Genomic DNA, 19809 nt, shown 5'->3' with positions numbered 1-19809 from the left:
CAGATTTTTGGGGGCACCAGCTGCGATTAACAGCCGGGATCTGAGAAAACTCAGTTTAACCACTTGATCACCGAGATCAATGCTGATAGGCGGCTCTCGTTGATATTTCAGTGTTTTTTTGTGGCGTATCCCTGCCTTTTTTGTGGCAGACGTTACATGACAGTTTATAGTAAAATATAAAATGCATTGCACACAATTGTTGTTTTTTTCTTCTGCCCTTTTGGTGCACATTTTGCCTTTGTGCCATTTTTTTCAAAACGCAGCACGCTTCTCTATAGAACCTGAAAAATATGTTACAAGTGTATGATTAAAAAAAACTCCAGATGAGACGCTGGTAAAATACGCGTGAAATTCATGCACAGAAACTTTTCATTTCACACGAGTCTCATCTGCAGAAGTTTCTGTAACAAATCTGCAGCGTGTGAATTTACTATAAATGTCAGTACATTGTGGAGGAACTACATACCGCCAATCACTTACATTTTACGGGAAAGGGTTAAACATTATTTTGTTATAGTCAATAACAAAAAAAACACATACATGTTGTTACTTTTTTAAATTTATTTGGTTTATATTTAATATGAGGCTGGGACAAGAATTGAGGAATTATTAGAAAACACACAAGTTCCCCATGACCACTCTGCACACAAGTCATAAGGGGATTTGTTTTTTTCCTATCTGGGGGTAATCTAATCTTCCAAATCCCATGATTATTAGGAAGCTCGTATTTCACATGTAATTATTGTACATACAAAGACGTATTAGTGATGATCACCTGCACTCAGAGGCCACGTCACTAGGCCCACCTTATTAGTGCTTGATAGGACCCTCTTTCCCCTTAGAGCAGCCTGAATTCTTAGTGGAATGATAGAACAATATACTGGAAACCTTTATTACAAATTCTGATTGATAACCTCACTCTGTATATGCCACTACATCCTAAAGATGTTCTATAAAATTGTGTTCCCGTGACTGTGCAGCCATTAGGATATACAGACCTCATTGTCATGTCCGTGATTTCAGCCGGAGATGTGTGCTTTGTGTCATGACGCATTATCTATGGCCAAGATTAGATTGTCAATGACCATATTAGGTTCTTGTAATAAAGTGATTCCCAGTTCATGTTAAAGGGTCAAATGTGTTGGCAGAGGACAGGTGGGATTGTCAGACAGGGTTATGGTTTTTTAAATGGTTTTTTCACATTTTTTTCCAAGTTAAGGTTTATGTAATATAAGTGGTGACTGGATGTAGGCCAGAATCCCGGACTTTATCATTGAAAGATTTTATCTAAACGGTCATTCACCTGAGTCCCCCAACGATGTTATGACTTTCCACCCACATTTTAGATCTTTGAAGATTGTTGCAAATAAAAGCAAAACTGTACAAATTTGAAGTGGTTTTTGTGAAGTCCCGACACAATGGCATGATGTCCTGCGATTCTCTGCAAAAGACAAATTTTTAGCGTGACGTGAGAACCCTGTGCATGCAGCTTTCTAGTTATTATTGAGAGACTTTCAGCAAACATTAGACATCTAGGGCGAAGTGCACATGGGAGAAAGAGAAATGCTGGGACTTTGGAACAAAAAGTCTTTAACAAAGCAGACTAAGATGCAAGAAGCTACTGCAAGGATTACATGACTGTTCAGGCAGGCTATGAGTACAGGAAGCTTTACCAGAGAGAGTCACCCCCATTTTCTGCAGTCTCTCTACTCTTCTCTGTAACAAGAGACTGAATTTGCAGGACAACCGAGGGTGGACAACAAATTATAGAAAAGGGGTCACCTAGTGGCAGTGGCTTCATACAGACTTTGCAAAGATAAAACAATTTATTTTTTGTAGAAAGCAAAATTGCTTGATATCCGGTATACTATTAGATTATCACTAGTTTTTAATGAAAAGTTATTGTCCACTTAAAGTGTTTTTCAAAGATGTATAAGGCTGGAATCAGACATTCAGTTTTTGTGGCAGTATTTGGTGCAGTTTTTGAGCCAAAGCCAGTAGTGGTTTTAAAGGGAATGGCTCAAACCTTTCCTTCCTGCTGGATCCAAAAACTGCAAGCAGCCTAATATGTCATAAATTTGTCTACTTTGTGGTTTGAAAAATATAAAAATCACAAAATCCATTTTTATTCCTTACAGAAGATGCCAGAAAGAACTCTGAGGGAAACTTGAGGTTTTTGATAAATTATGAAGTAGAAGATGAAGATATCATGCAGCAGTCTTCAGGAAAAAACCTGATTACCATTAATGTACATCCAGGATTTCACAGTAAAGATCTATCGTATAATTCCCCTAATCATGAGGAACCTTCTCCTGACCAATCACAGATTGTTGCCACAAAAACAGCTCAGAAAGGGGGTAAAAGGTTTCATTGTGTTAAACGGGTCACAAAAATCTCAGGTCTTTTTAAGCACAGAAGAATTCTCACAGTCGATAAGCCGTATTCATGTTCAGAATGTGGGAAATGTTCCGCAGATAAATCACATCTAGTTATACATGAGAGAGGTCACACAGGAGAGAAGCCATATTCATGTACAGAATGTGGGAAATGTTTTACAGTTAAATCAGGTCTTGTTAGGGTATGTTCACACGGCCAAATTACGGACGTAATTTGGGTGTTTTACGCCTTGAATTACGTCCGAAATTACGGCTTGAATGCGTTGACAAACATCTGCCCGTTGAAAGCAATGGGCTGACGTTTCTGTTCACACTAGGCGTATATTTATGCGTCGCTGTTAAGACGGCGCATAAATAGACGCCCGCGCCAAAGAAGTGTCCTGTCACTTCTTGGGACGTAATTGGAGCCGTTATTCATTGACTCCAATGAAAAGCAGCGCCAATTACGTCCGTAATGGACGCAGCGTTCAAGCGCCTTCACCTGCCGTTACGGCTGAAATGACGGGGCTGTTTTCTCCTGAAAGCAGCCCCGTAATTTCGGCCGTAACGGACGTGCACGTGTGAACACACCCTTACACATGAGATAATTCACACAGGAGAGAAGCCATTTTCATGTTCAGAATGTGGGAAATTCTTTTCACTAAAATCCACTCTGGTTAGACATGAGAAAACTCAGAGGTGAGAAGTCATTTTGATGTTATATATATATATGGAAAATGCTTTACGTGGAAATAAAATTTTGAAACTCACCCAAAAATTTGCATTAAAAAAACTGCATTCTTGTTTGGAATGTGGGAAAAGCTATAAGAGCAAAAAAAGATTTTTAACTCATCAGGTTATGCACAGGCAATAACCCCTTGGCGACGCAGCCAATTATTTCCTTGTGAACACTGTCCCATTGCTTTAACCGCTTCCCGACCGCCCACAGTAAATTCACGTCGGCACTTGCTGGGATCTGTGCAGCACCAACGTGAATTCACGGTGGATGTTAAAAGCGCGATCCGGGTGTCTCATCAGAGTAGCGCTGACACCTGGATCGCACTGTTATCCCCATCCTCTGGTCCCGGAGACATGATCGGGACCTAATTGGTTCAGGTCCCGGTCATGTGATCTCAGGGAAAGTTTGTTGTAGCAACAACTGGAAAGTTTGTTACTATAACATACTGGGAAGTTTGCTGCTACAACAAATTTTCCCGGGGACCGATTGCGGGTGCTGCAGTCGGTTATAAGGCAAAACCGGAGGCCATACAACAGTCCCCGGATCTTCCATGCACGGCAGCCTATGAGAACCAGCTGGAGGCCGGTCCTCGGAAGCTTCCTGTCAGTATACACAAGAGATCCAGATGCAAACTAAATTTAAGTTTTATTGCAACAAGAATGATCGTGTCGAAGTAGTAAGCGACTATCATTCTTGTTGCAATAAAACTTAAACTTAGTTTGCATCTGGATCTCTTGTGTACCTTTGTGTGTGCTGGGGTTATATATTTCTCAATATTGTGGGATTCTCATCCCTACCCTACTAGCACCGCACCAACTAATTGAGGAGTGCATCCCAATATCTATCCTTGCTTCCTGTCAGTGTGACTCTCAGCGTCACGCTGACCGTTTATAATACATTACACTACCTAGGTAGTATAATGCATTATAGCAGCTATCAGTGCTGCAGGTCTTCAAGTAAAAAAAAAAACAACACATACACATATTTGGTATCACCGCATTCATAACGACCTCAACTATAATATTATTTTTCCCGCACGGTGAACACTGCAAAAAAATATACTTTAAAAACAATGTCAGAATCACTATTTTTTTGGCCATCACCCCTCCCAAAATATAGAATAAAAAGTGATCAAAAAGTCGCATGTGCCCCAATATAGTAACAATAAAAACTACAACCCGTCCCGCAAAAAACAAGCCCTTACACAGCTTTTTTGACTAAAAAATGAAAAAGTTACGGCTCTCAGAATATGGTGACACAAAAAATAAATAATTTTATCGAAAAGTGATTTTATTGCACAAACGCCACAAAACATAAAAAAAACTATATACATATGGTATCGCCGTAATCGTACCGACCTGCAGAATAAAGTAAAATGTAATTTATACCACACGGTGAACAGTAAAAAAAGACAAAAAACATTGTCAGAATTTATGGGTTTTTTTTCTCAATTTGCTTGCCAAAAAAAATCACATGTACCCTAAAATGGTACCAATGAAAACTACAGATTGTTCCGCAACACATAAGCCCTCAAACAGCTGCGGTGAAGAAAAAATAAAAAAGTCCTGGCTCTCAGAATATAGCGACAGAAATAGTGCAGTGTCCAAAAGCAAAGAAGATCGGGCGCCATTTATCAGCGGGACACCGGCCACATATCTATGAATTATTTATTTACCCCATTAATATACCCTCTTATTATGCCCTGATGTACTCCGCACATATTACATATATCCTGATGTACTCCGCACATATTACATATACCCTGATGTACTCCTCACATATTACATATACCCTGATGTACTCCTCACAGATTACATATACCCTGATGTACTCCTCACATATTACATATACCCTGATGTACTCCTCACATATTACATATATCCTGATGTACTCCTCACATATTACATATACCCTGATGTACTCCTCACAGATTACATATACCCTGATGTACTCCTCACATATTACATATACCCTGATGTACTCCTCACAGATTACATATATCCTGATGTACTCCTCACATATTACATATACCCTGATGTACTCCTCACATATTACATATATCCTGATGTACTCCTCACATATTACATATACCCTGATGTACTCCTCACATATTACATATACCCTGATGTACTCCTCACATATTACATATATCCTGATGTACTCCTCACATATTACATATATCCTGATGTACTCCGCACAGCTTACATATACCCTGATGTACTCCTCACATATTACATATACCCTGATGTACTCCTCACATATTACATATACCCTGATGTACTCCGCACATATTACATATACCCTGATGTACTCCTCACATATTACATATACCCTGATGTACTCCGCACAGATTACATATATCCTGATGTACTCCTCACATATTACATATACCCTGATGTACTCCTCACATATTACATATATCCTGATGTACTCCTCACATATTACATATACCCTGATGTACTCCTCACATATTACATATACCCTGATGTACTCCTCACATATTACATATATCCTGATGTACTCCTCACATATTACATATATCCTGATGTACTCCTCACATGTTACATATACCCTGATGTACTCCTCACATATTACATATACCCTGATGTACTCCTCACTTATTACATATATCCTGATGTACTCCTCACATATTACATATATCCTGATGTACTCCTCACATATTACATATATCCTGATGTACACCTCACATATTACATATATCCTGATGTACTCCTCACATATTACATATACCCTGATGTACTCCTCACATATTACATATACCCTGATGTACTCCTCACATATTACATATATCCTGATGTACTCCTCACATATTACATATATCCTGATGTACTCCTCACATATTACATATATCCTGATGTACTCCTCACATATTACATATATCCTGATGTACTCCTCACATATTACATATATCCTGATGTACTCCTCACATATTACATATACCCTGATGTACTCCTCACATATTACATATAACCTGATGTACTCCTCACATATTACATATATCCTGATGTACTCCTCACATATTACATATATCCTGATGTACTCCGCACAGATTACATATATCCTGATGTACTCCTCACATATTACATATACCCTGATGTACTCCTCACATATTACATATACCCTGATGTACTCCTCACATGTTACATATACCCTGATGTTCTCCTCACATGTTACATATACCCTGATGTACTCCTCACATATTACATATACCCTGATGTACTCCTCACATATTACATATAACCTGATGTACTCCTCACACATTACATATACCCTGATGTACTCCTCACAGATTACACATACCCTGATGTACTCCTCACAGATTACATATACCCTGATGTACTCCTCACAGATTACATATACCCTGATGTACTCCTCACATATTACATATACCCTGATGTACTCCTCACATATTACATATACCCTGATGTACTCCTCAAATATTACATATATCCTGATGTACTCCTCACATATTACATATACCCTGATGTACTCCACATATTACATCTACCCTGATGTACCCCGCACAGCTTACATATACACACACATCTATGGATAATTGTATTAGTTACCCCATTATTATACCCTCTTATTATGCCCTGATGTACTCCTCACATATTACATATATCCTGATGTACTCCTCACATATTACATATATCCTGATGTACTCCTCACATATTACATATACCCTGATGTACTCCTCACAGATTACATATACCCTGATGTGCTCCTCACATATTACATATATCCTGATGTACTTCGCACAGCTTACATATACCCTGATGTACTCCTCACATATTACATATACCCTGATGTACTCCGCACAGATTATATATGCGCCCACATTATAAGCTGAAATACCAGCAAAACCCAAAACAGAACTATTACCGAGCAAAATCTGCGCTCCAAAAGCCAAATGGCTCTCCTTCACTTCTGAGCTCTGCTGTGGGTCCAAACAGCAGTTTAGTACCACATATGGGGTATTGCCGTAATCGGGAGAAGTAGCTTTTCAAGTTTTGGGGAGCTTTTTATTTTTTATTCCTTGCAAATATTAATTTTTTTAATATTTGTTCAGAAAAAAAGTAGATTTTCGCTTTCACAGACAAACTCCAATAAGTATAGCAAAAGACCTGTGGGGTCATGATGCTAACTATACCCCTAGATAAATTCCTTGAAGTGTGTAGTTTCCAAAACTGTGTCACTTTTGGGGGGTTTCCACTGCTTTGGCCCCACAATACCTCTTCAAACCTGACATGGTGCCTAAAATATGTTCTAATAAAAAGGAGGCCCAAAATCCTCTAGGTGCTCCTTTGATTCTGATGCTGGTGTTTCAGTCCATTACCACACTAGGGCCACATGTGGGATATTTCTAAAAACTGCAGAATCTGGGCAATAAATATTGAGTTGCGTTTCTCTGGTAAAACCTTCTGGGTTACAGAAAAAAATGTATTACAAACTTTGCTTTAATACCTGTGAAACGCCTAAAGGGTTAAGAAACTTTCTGAATGCTGTTTTGAATACTTTGAGGGGTGCAGTTTTTAATATGGGGTGATTTATGGGGTCTATCTAGTACATAAGGCCCTCAAAGCCAGTTCAGAACTGAACTGGTCCTTGAAAAAATAGCCTTTTGAAATTTTCTTGAAAATGTGAGAAATTGCTGCTAAAGTTCTAAGCCTTGTAACGTCCTAGAAAAATGTTCAAAAAAACGATGCAAATATAAAGTAGACATATGGAATGTGTGAAATAGTAACTATTTTGTGTGGTATTACTATCTGTTTTACAAACAGATACATTTAAAATTAGAAAAATCATAATTTTTGCAAATTTTCTTAGAATTTTGGTGTTTTTCACAAATAAGCAATGAATTTATTCACCAAATTTTTCCACAAACATAAAGTACAATATGTCACGAGAAAACATTCTCAGAATCGCTTAGATAGGCAAAAGCATTCCAGAGTTATTACCACATAAATTGACACGTCAGATTTGAAAAAAATGGGGCTGGTCCTGAAGGCCAAAATGAGCTCGGTCCTGAAAGGGTTAAAGGCTATGTACACTTTTTTTTAACTGAATTTTTTTTTTATTGTTCATTTTCTTTCTCAATGTAAAATTAAGCAACTTACTAAATAGTCTCCATTAAAATTTTCTGCCATTTGGCTGCTGTAGCGTTTGTGGAACTCCTATAGATAGAATTAGCAGGAGACCAACTAATTCAAATCCGTCAGTGCACTGCTCCTGGTGGCTGACTCAACTTCTCTTCCCCCTCCTTTCTCTCAGTGTTAGAGATGGCAGCGGAGGGTTGTACAGACAATGTCACACAAGCTGTTCGTATCCTAGTGAAGATAAGGAGGAGAGCTCACAGGCTATCAAGGTGCTTTCTCTATACTCTGATCTGCTATGTACCACCCCCCCACGCGGCTATCTCTATCACTAAAAAAAGAAAGGAGGGAGAGCGGTTGAGTCAGCCGCCAGCAGCAGTGGAGTGACGGATTTGAGTTAGAATTTGCAGGAGACCAGCTGTCCACAGGAGTTACACAGACTCTACAGCCAAGTGGTAGGACCTTTTTAATGAAGACGATTTAGAAAGTTGCTTAATTTCACATTTGGGAACCAAATAAACAATAAAAATAATTAGGTTGAAAGGTGTACATAGCCTGTAAGTAGTACAACATTAAATGACATCCGCTCATGATTAAAAGCCAGTAAATCATATGATCCTACATTACTACTTTTTTATTTTCAATGTCTGAAACTAAAGATAACAAGTAGTTGTGGCCCCTTTTCCAACAAAATATCCGCTCATAATTAAATGTGTTCAGAAAGCAAAATATTCGAGTACAATAATCCAATAATAATTTTGTTAATTATTCAAAATTCAAGCAAAATGTACCAAGTGGCCATTCCATAGTGAAGTTCTCCTACATTTCCCTCCTTTCATGATTCTATCACTCTTAATAAGAAAAGTTTAGTAAACCATAAGGAGAAATTCTTCTCATCTACTAACATCATTGTACTACACATCCCATGCACCACATGCCACTCCCCTCAAGGCTAGTGGGAGTGGCTATTATTAGTTAACACACCTGAGCACTTTCCTTCAGCAGCATTTTTGACCTGGCTGCGTCCTGTTGGGATTATACCTGCCCAATTTGTGAGTATGGCCTTTTTTTGTGTTTTTAATCTTATTCTATGTCCCACTTTTTTCTGTGGTGTAGCTTCAAGTTTGGAACAAAAAGTTCCAGTTAGGGACTCGCAAGTGTGGGGATCCGTGAGGAGGATTGTGAGCTTGCGTTCTTTTGTCCAAAATTACTACCAATACCCCATGTATTTTCCATGGTTACTTGAATTATATTTACTACTGTTTGGACTCAGCCAGGTCTTCAATGCTGGGAGAGCATGGTGTGTTGCTGTTTGGCATAGCAAGCAGGGCAGCCCGCTCTATGTATTACATGGCGTTACAAATAGGCTGCTACCTGGCTATATACGCTACGCCACATGATTTATGCATTATCCCCCCCATGTTTCACACACTGCACCCACACATCATGCATCACTCACGTTCCTGACCCTTATGCACTATACTCAGTACTGTCCCCTATATTTTACATATTTTAAACATGTTATTCACCACTTGTATATTATTCACAATTCATTTATGCACTATACGCAGTACTGCCCCCCCCCATATTTCATACATATTATTACTACTTGCACATTATACACAATTCATTAAATTTTTACTACACATCCCATGCACCCCATGCCACTCCCCTCAAGGCTAGTGGGAGTGGCTATTATTATTTAACACACGTGAGCACTTTCCTTTAGCAGTATTTTTGACCCGGCTGCGTCCTGCTGGGATTATACCTGCCCAATTTGTGAGTGGCCTTTTTTTTGTGTTTTTAATCTTATTCTATGTACCACTTTTTTTCTGTGGTGTAGCCGCATGGTAAGATAGTCTCCTCCCTGTCTTGCGTCCTGAGTGATGTCATCATGCCTGATCATCACTCAGGACGTAAGACAAGGAGGAGGTGCGGGGAAGCCAGTTGTGAGGTCAGTGAGTGGCATCTGTCCCGCTGGCGCCCCCCGAGCATTAGCCGCAGAGCGGGAGAAATACACCCGCTGGCGCCCCCCCTTACAGCATGGCGCCCTGTGTGACCGCACGTATTTAAGGCCGGCCTGGATGATAAGTATACTGGATGATATGTATACTGGGTGATTTATATATATATATATATATATATATATATATATACTATACACTACCGTTCAAAAGTTTGGGGTCACTTAGAAATTTCCTTATTTTTGCAAGAAAAGCACCGTTTTTTTTCAATGAAGATAACATTAAATTAATCAGAAATACACTCTATACATTGTTAATGTGCTAAATGACTATTCTAGCTGCAAACATCTGGTTTTTAATGCTATATCTGCATAGGTGTATAGAGGCCCATTTCCATCAACCATCACTCCAGTGTTCTAATGGTACATTGTGTTTGCTAACTGTGTGAGAAGGCTAATGGATGATTAGAAAACACTTGAAAACCCTTGTGCAATTATGTTAGCACCGCTGTAAACAGTTTTGCTGTTTAGAGGAGCAATAAAACTGACCTTCCTTTGAGCTAGTTGAGAATCTGGAGCATTACATTTGTGGGTTCGATTAAACTCTCAAAATGGCTAGAAAAAGAGAGCTTTCATGTGAAACTCGACAGTCTATTCTTGTTCTTAGAAATGAAGGCTATTCAATGCGAGAAATTGCCAAGAAACTGAAGATTTCCTACAACGGTGTGTACTACTCCCTTCAGAGGACAGCACAAACAGGCTCTAACCAGAGTAGAAAGAGAAGTGGAAGGCCCCGCTGCACAACTGAGCAACAAGACAAGTACATTAGAGTCTCTAGTTTGAGAAATAGACGCCTCACAGGTCCTCAACTGGCAGCTTCATTAAATAGTACCTGCAAAACGCCAGTGTCAACGTCTACAGTGAAGAGGCGACTCCGGGATGCTGGCCTTCAGGGCACAGTGGCAAAGAAAAAGCCATATCTGAGACTGGCTAATAAAAGGAAAAGATTAATGTGGGTAAAAGCACACAGACATTTGACAGGAAGATTGGAAAAAAAGTGTTCTGGACAGACTAATCGAAGTTTGAGGTGTTTGGATCACACAGAAGAACATTTCTGAGACGCAGAACAAATGAAAAGATGCTGGAAGAGTGCCTGACGCCATCTGTCAAGCATGGTGGAGGTAATGTGATGGTCTGGGGTTGCTTTGGTGCTGGTAAAGTGGGAGATTTGTACAAGGTAAAAGGGATTTTGAATAAGGAAGGCTATCACTCCATTTTGCAACGCCATGCCATACCCTGTGGACAGCGCTTGATTGGAGCCAATTTCATCCTACAACAGGACAATGACCCAGAGCACACCTCCAAATTATGCAAGAACTATTTAGGGAAGAAGCAGGCAGCTGGTATTCTATCTGTAATGGAGTGGCCAGCGCAGTCACCAGATCTCAACCCCATAGAGCTGTTGTGGGAGCAGCTTGACCGTATGGTACGCAAGAAGTGCCCATCAAGCCAATCCAACTTGTGGGAGGGGCTTCTGGAAGCATGGGGTGAAATTTCTCGCGATTACCTCAGCAAATTAACAGCTAGAATGCCAAAGGTCTGCAATGCTGGAATTGCTGCAAATGGAGCATTCTTTGACGAAAGCAAAGTTTGAAGAAGAAAATTATTATTTGAAATAAAAATCATTATTTCTAACCTTGGCAATGTCTTGACTATATTTTCTAGTCATTTTGCAACTCATTTGATAAATATAAGTGTGAGTTTTCATGGAAAACACAAAATTGTCTGGGTGACCCCAAACTTTAGAACGGTCTTGTGTGTGTGTGTGTATGTGTATGTGTGTATATATATATATATATATATATATATAGATATAGATATAGATATAGATATATCTGTGTGTGTGTGTGTATATTGGATGAAATGAATAATATGTATACTGGGTGATATGTATACTGGGTGATATGTATACTGGGTGATATGTATACTGGGTGATATGTATACTGGGTGATATGTATACTGAACGATATGTATACTGGATGATTATTATACTGAATGATTATTATACTGAATGATATGAATACTGGATGATATGTATACTGGATGATTATATATATATATATATATATATATATATATATATATATATATATATATAATGAGAAAAAGAGTAAAGCAGCACAGCAACAGCAGTGGGTGCAGGCCTCCTAGGTTGAGGCTAGGAACCCTTGTTAATGATTCAAGGAAATTGTTTCACCAATTTCCTTGGAGTGCTGCCTCTTCATTTTTTTGGATTATATATATATATATATATATATATATATATATATACATACATACATATGGATGATATGTATGTATGTATATATATATATATATATATATATATATATACATACATATGGATGATATGTATACTGAACAATATGTATACTGGGGGATTGGAGTGAACATAATATTGAATTGTTATTTTTTTTCCTTTAGAGAAGAAAATCTCATCAGAAGATTAAGACATCATCGCAAGATGAAGACACAGTCATGACATAGAGATTAGGTTGGACTAAAGGTGTTTTCCCATAAACAACATTCTTCACTTATCCTACAGGACGGGTGATAGATATCTGATCGCTTGAAGTACGACCGCTGGGACCCCAGTGATCACTAGAATGTAGGTCTACTGGAGTGTCAGTGCGCATGCGTGACCACCGCTCCACTCACTGTCTATGGGAATGACAGAGATCTCTAAGTTGCTCCCTTTAATCGTCCGAACTGTGGTACAGCTGAGGGGCTTACTTCGCAGTCGAGAGGACAAGGAGTAGGGTTATGTCTCTCCATTGACTATCCAGACTGGACTTTGGGAGTTATTTGAGTTTCTCCGTTCACGGTATCTGGGCAGTGAATGGAGCAGTGGACACTCCTTTGAACTATCGCTCCATTCAAACAGGTGACGCGGGGACCTCCGTTCTCATAAACACTGAGGTCCTAGTGGTCTGACCTCCAGCGATCAGACATAACCTAAACATTTTTGTTTCTGGGAAAACACCTTTCAGATTTAGTGTTCCTTCTTTTGGATTGTAAACTCCTATGAGCAGGGCTTAAGACTTGAAGGAACCCTTAGTCAATAATTAATTGTAATCTCTGGTTGTAGCGCCTTTAAGGAGCTGGGAACAAGAACTTCTTATCAGAAGTGCCTGTCATCACTCCAAGGAGGTTTCCTATGTAAACTACATCTCTATAATATTTAATTATTCCTTACCCTTTCCTTATGCATTAATCTATCTAGGTGCATAGCAATAGGGGGTGATCTATCTTGTCTCATGCTCTCGGTCTCTCTATTCCATCTATATTTACGTCTCTCTCTATATCATGATTTCGCTCCAGATCTTTCACTCTCTATCACTATTTATCTATTAATATATTTTTTTCTCTTTCTCTATGAATTTATCTTCTCCATCTTTCTGAATGGTAGTTGTGGACATTAGTCAGCAGCGACCATCAGATAATCCTCACACAATATTTGATGACGTTCTAGAGAGAATTAATATGTTTACAATGTAAAACTGGAGATTGACTTTATTGGCGGGATCCTCTCTTTAGCGTTAGGCGTCCTGGTAATAATTGATTGTGAACTGTCAGAGAGGATTCCTTTCTTTACATTGTAATGTAGACATGTCACATTGTATTATATGTTATAACCAGACTCTGCTTTATGTCCAGATGCAGTAGGCAGACAATAGATCTGATCCAGGGTGATATCCGATCGCCACATATGGGGTCAGGAAGGAATTCTTTTTCCCCCTTGGAGACAGATCTCCGGGGGTTTTCTTCGCCTTCCTCTGGATCATTGGGTTGTGGCTCTTACCTCAGGACCTTAGAATGAGAATTGTCCTTTATGACAATTGCTGGATGGTCAGATTAACTGTCACAAGGCGTTTACACTCCCAGGTCCTAAATTAAGAGCCACAACTTTCATAATTTAATAATATAGGAAAAGTCATTAGTTTTATGACACTTCTGCTTATTGCTAAAAAACACTGTCTCTCGTTTCATTATTCTCCGGAATTTTTCTATAACACGTGTATAATATAAGCGAGAACAGAGGGGCAGATTTATGTAGACCAGCATTTCATATTACAGTCTAAGGCCTCATTTACACGAGCGTGTGCGTTTTGCGCGCGGAAAAAACGCAGCGTATTGCGCGCGTTGGTATTGCGTTTGCACTGCGTATACGGAGCGTTGTTGCGTTTAAAACGCGTGCACGACTAGCGTTTGCATCGCGCGTTAAAAACGCCGAGGGGATTAATGCGAGGCCAGCCTACAAATAGGCCAGCTGGCCCAACCCCTGCTTGCTGGGAGAAGCCGGTTTTGCACCTTATTTCCGCCTCTGCAGAAACCACAGTGTGTGTTTCTCCATTGAGGTTGGAATCGCCTTGGCACGCCACAATTATGCCTTCTCAGTCGCTGGCACGTGTGCTTCTTGCCTGGATGATCTCATGTCGTTTTGGGGAGCGTCAACCCATGCTGCAGCACCAGACGCCTGTAAGATGTCGCATTTGGGTTCATCCACTTGTGGCCCAACGTACGATGACAGGCCATTTCCATAGCCTGTATGAAGACTTACGACGGCATCCTGAAAAATTTCGAGCCTTCTGCCGCATGTCTGTGGCCACATTTGACCTTCTGCTTGAGCAGATTCGCTCTGGTCTCACCTACAAGAATACCAACATGAGACGCTGCATTTCGCCCGAGGAACGTCTGCTTGTGACCTTGAGGTATGTGTGCAGGTGCTATTACTTAGTCAATGACGCTGTCTGCTTTACCAGCCCCCCCCCCCCCTAACGTGTTGTGGCTTTCTTTTTCTTTCTCTTTGCTTTCTAGATTTCTGGCCACAGGCAATAGTTATCATTCGTTACATTTTGAATTTCTTTTGGGAGTGACCACCATTTCGTTCATTGTCACATCCACCTGTGTCGTGTTGTGGCAGAGGTTAAAGACCACGGTTATGCCTCAGCCCACGACAGAACAGTGGCTAAGTATTTCAGAGGGATTTCTTCGAGCAAGTGAATTTCCAAATTGCATTGGTGCCCTAGACGGCAAACACATTTGTGTGAGAAAGCCCACACGCAGTGGCTCTCAATACTATAACTACAAGCAGTATTTTTCTATGGTATTGTTAGCCGTGGCGGACACGAATTATTGTTTCACTATTGTTGACATCGGCTCGTATGGAAGCTCGGCAGATGCCCGCATATTCCGTTCATCAAGAATGGGCAAGCGACTCGTGAATAATCGACTGGCGGTGCCGGAACCTTCCATCCTCCCGGGCTCCAGCGGACCCCCAATCCCGTATGTCATCGTGGCGGATGAGGGGTTTGCACTGACAAGGCAAGTCATGCGTCCTTTTGCGAGAAGGGGCTTGGATGACCGTCGGCGCATGTTCAATCTCCGCCTAGGCCGAGCTCGTCGATGTGTGGAATGTGCCTTTGGCATTATGTCGAACAGGTGGCGTGTCTTTCTGACGACAATGCAATTGTCCATGCAGAATGTCACACGTGTTATACAAGCGTGTGTCGTTCTGCATAACTTCTGCCGCATTAATGATGCTACCTTTGATTCAGAATATATCCTAACACATGCAGGCACCAGCCACACTGTCCCGGTTATACCTCTTGGCCGATCTCTCTCTTCCGGCCTTCAAGTGCGGGATACTTTGGCGGCATATTTTGAGTGCCCATCAGGAGCCGCACCGTGGGGGCGTGATGACCTTTGAAGGGTTGTCTGTTGTTTGGCGGCTTCACTACACACGTCACATGTGGCCAGGGTTTTTTGAAGTTTTTGGGGTTCGTGTTGGGTTAGGGACTCGCAAAACATGAGGACCCTTGACGCGGGTTGCGAGCTTACATCTGTCGGGGTTTGAGCAGGACTTTTGACAGTTGGCAACCTTCTTTCTGGAGATAGAATGATGTGCGGCCTAAAGTTAGGAAAGTCTAATTGCAAGTGTACTTAGTTTGCTTCGGGGCCCATGACAGCACCTAAACGTTCGCACCTCTTGCAAACCATGTCAAACCCCGAGAGATTAACTAAAACCTCATATCACGTGTGTATGCATTGGGCCCAAAGGCCAGAAGTGTGAGAGGGTATAGCCAAAGGAAATGTGGGTCAAACATTGTGTTGAGGGGTATCAATTAAAAACAACACGCAAGAGAAACAATCAACATCCATGTTTTTAATGTGTTTGGAATGCACACAACGGAAACATGGTGTGGTCAGGAAAACACACAAACATATGGTATAAACAAACAAACACCAACATGGTGTAATATACATAAAATACATAAGACGGCGAGTTGCCATCCCTGCATCAAAATGATATATGCCGCCCAAATATCACGTCTCCAACACACTCAAAGGTGTTGGTACTGGTGGCCCGGGGACGAATACGCTGGCATTTCAGCACCACTATGCTGGACCTGGAGCTGTGGAGGTTGTTCCTCGCCAGCATAGTGGTGCTGATGTTGCCCGTGGTATGTTGGGGCAGGGAAGTGGGGAGCCATAGGGCGCATATAGGGATGCGGACGTGGCATCTGGGGGGCTGTATGGTATGTGCCCGGCTTCTGGGCAGCAGGAGGTTCCGGCAGGGACTCTCCAACGTCCGTCTCCTCTGTCGTATACTCCAAATTGTCGGTGGTTCTATAATGGGAAAATTACGTTAGAACAGAATATAGAACAATGCCCACAACAACACGATGGCAAACAGGACATGGGCGAACACATATTAGACACATGCAAAAGCAGAATCTCTTACGTGCGCATTGCCATTATGTCCTTCAGGAACATCAGCTGTTTGTTGTACATATAAGGGCGCTTACGCGATCCGCCATCTCCGCTGCGTCCCTTTTCCCCCATTTCACGGCGGAATTGGTCACGGCAGCTCCGCCACTGTGTTTTGATGTCTTGGACTGTTGGAGTAAAAACAAATATAACGCCATAAGAACTATGCCCTCTCACTAAAAAAATGAGGGGCCCTGCACTGCCAATTACGTGGTACGCGGTGATGCGCCTGCTCCAGAAAAGGTCATCGGGCAAATGTGCGGAAGACACATACAGGGCCCCAGTTCTTCAATAGGGATGACATTGCATTGACAGAAAAAGCATGGTACTCACCCAACCGACTGCGGTCCCGGGTTCGGCCACTCTCCCACTCCTGGCCAAAAAGCTCCCTCGCGACCTCCTCCCAGGCGTCCTCCTTGATCGTGCGGTCGTGGTACACCTCCGCGCGAGTGTCCCAAATTGCATGATGGCCCTGGACCAGGGCGATGAGGCGCTCCACGTCCATCCCACGTGGCATGACAGCAGATGTCAGTGGAAGCTAAGTTCTGTCTCAACTCAATAGCCTTGCCCACTCGCAGTCAAAACGCAAGCACTTCCTGGTTTTTGTTTGCTTTGTCCAGCTTTATAGACTCTTTTTCATGGACAGAACAAGTGATGCGTGATTTTCGCGCATGCAACGCAGGAGCGTCCGTGTGTCATGCGTGGTTTTCACGCACCCATTGACTTCAATGGGTGCGTGATGCACGAAAAACGCACGATTTTAGAACATGTCGTGAGTTTTACGCAACGCACTCGCGCAGCGCAAAATTCACGTATGGTCTGCACTGCCCCATAGAGTAATATAGGTGCGTACGACACGCGTGAAAAGTAAAGTGTGGCAGCATTTTTAAAAAGTGCACGTCACTTTATAAATTTGCTGCATTTTGCTTTGTCTTAGTGTCAGGAAAGCAAAGGATAGATTTGTGCTACAGTTTGCACCATTTTCTGGCATAAGAATTAGTAAATCTGTTAGACCTATGGTGACCCCAGCCCTTTACACTTATTCCCATCTAATTTTCAAAAGTAGTTTAGCACAAATATAGCGCGTACCAACACTTGCGCCATTTCTACACCAGAAAGCTGACGTAACTGAATTGATGAATTCCCCCCTGGGATCATTGGTAAACATCCTCATTTCATGAACATCTGGAGCACAACCTGGCCAGTCCTCACTCTAACATCCACCATGTCCTGCAGTTTGGAATATCTGGCCCAGGATTGCCACCTTTACATGACCAGGGTAAATAAGGGCTGTGGTTATACGGCGTGGCTTAACACAGTGTGATTTGAAGGCTGGAGCAGGAAGAGGAGCTACAGGGTAATGGAAAAGAAGTGACAGGTGAGTATTTATTACATTTTTATAAAATAAACCTAGAAAAAAAATACATACTGGAACACTGAGGTACTACAAGTACCAACATAGCCCAGATTAGGATAGACACCAACTGAAACACTGAGGCACTACAAGTCCCAGCATAACCTAGAAAATAATAAATAGAAACTGGAACATTGAGGTACTATAAGTCCCAGCATAGTTTAGAAAAGAATAAATACATATTGGTACATCAAAGCACTACATTTTCCAGCATAGCCTAAAAATAAAGACTTCACTAGCACCGGCATCTAGAACATAGGACCCAGATATTTGTCCCGATTCCCTGGATCCCTCAGGATTCAGATATAGTTAAATACTATGGAGAAGGACGGTGCTGTTAGCTCCCTGCTCTGCCATTCACTCTCCCGGTCTACAGGCCACATTAGGCCTGCAACCTATAAAACCCTGCGACAGGACCCCTGTGCAGGCCGATGTGTTCCATTGACAGCGTACACACCTGCGTTCTCATTAGTTTGGCATATTGTGCCGGCCTGCATAGTGTTCCCCTTCAAAGATGCCTGGGTAGCAAATTGCACAGGCGAGTTGTGGCCGTGTGAAGTCGTCATGGTGGTCTGGGCCGGATAGAGAAGAAAAATAAAGCTGAATGACTCCAATCAGGAAAGACGTCAACTGTGAGTGACTAGATATAACTGTACTGTAATCACTTTTATAAAGGTCTATAGCATGATTATACACTGAAGAGCGCCTGTGTAAAATGTGTACCTACCACTATATGGTCACCATATGGTGTTATTATTGGTTATTTTGGTCTTTGTGGTGGTAATATGTGGTTATGGTGTGGTGGTATTTTTCAGTAACAGTATGGTAGTATTATTCAGACATTATGTGGTGATAAGTGTAGATTTCTAACATAATCTGTTTTCCCTTAGTCCTAACAGCAGCACAATAATGGGGTGTTTCTGCCCCTGTGTAGGACAGATGGAATTTTTAATTTAATCAAATGAAACACTAATTAACTAAGCCCCCTGACCCTATAACAGGACATCTAGCCTCTCCCACCTTGTGTTTATTATAAAGCAGTAGCATTAGTCAGGGCAGGAAGCTTGTGCTGCTGTTGGGACTGAGGGAAAACAGATTAACGTCCTTCCAGCAGCACAATAATGGGGATTTAGCAAGAAGTAACCCCATAGGGAGGCCCTCTTGTCTGGTGGAAGTCAAAATTAAGTGCCCTCTCCTAGGAGAACCAAAAACTTCCGCCTATAAAGGTTGATTAATATTAAGTGCGAGCTCCAATCCGCACAGCAAATGTTATCCAGCTGGATCAGACTTTATTTAGCCCAAGAGGTGGCCACTGCTTTAGTAGAGGGGGCTCTAGAAACATGAGGTGGACCAGAGTTCTAACAATGTAA

The 19809-nt window shown here is 41.4% G+C and overlaps 1 protein-coding gene across 1 annotated transcript in view; it reads left to right on the top strand.

Moving 5' to 3' along the window:
- Positions 1 to 12741, top strand: part of LOC142707153 (oocyte zinc finger protein XlCOF8.4-like) — a 33247-nt gene extending 20506 nt beyond the window's left edge. The window contains exons 8-9 of the mRNA XM_075848314.1: positions 2139 to 2605; positions 12679 to 12741. Of these exons, the coding sequence (XP_075704429.1) occupies positions 2139 to 2605; positions 12679 to 12741 (530 nt within the window). The remainder of the gene's footprint in view (positions 1 to 2138; positions 2606 to 12678) is intronic.
- Positions 12742 to 19809: the final 7068 nt, after the last annotated feature.

Source organism: Rhinoderma darwinii, chromosome 1 (assembly GCF_050947455.1).
Source record: "Rhinoderma darwinii isolate aRhiDar2 chromosome 1, aRhiDar2.hap1, whole genome shotgun sequence".
In the NCBI taxonomy this organism is placed as follows: domain Eukaryota; kingdom Metazoa; phylum Chordata; class Amphibia; order Anura; family Rhinodermatidae; genus Rhinoderma; species Rhinoderma darwinii.
This window is presented reverse-complemented; position numbering and strand designations above follow the sequence as displayed.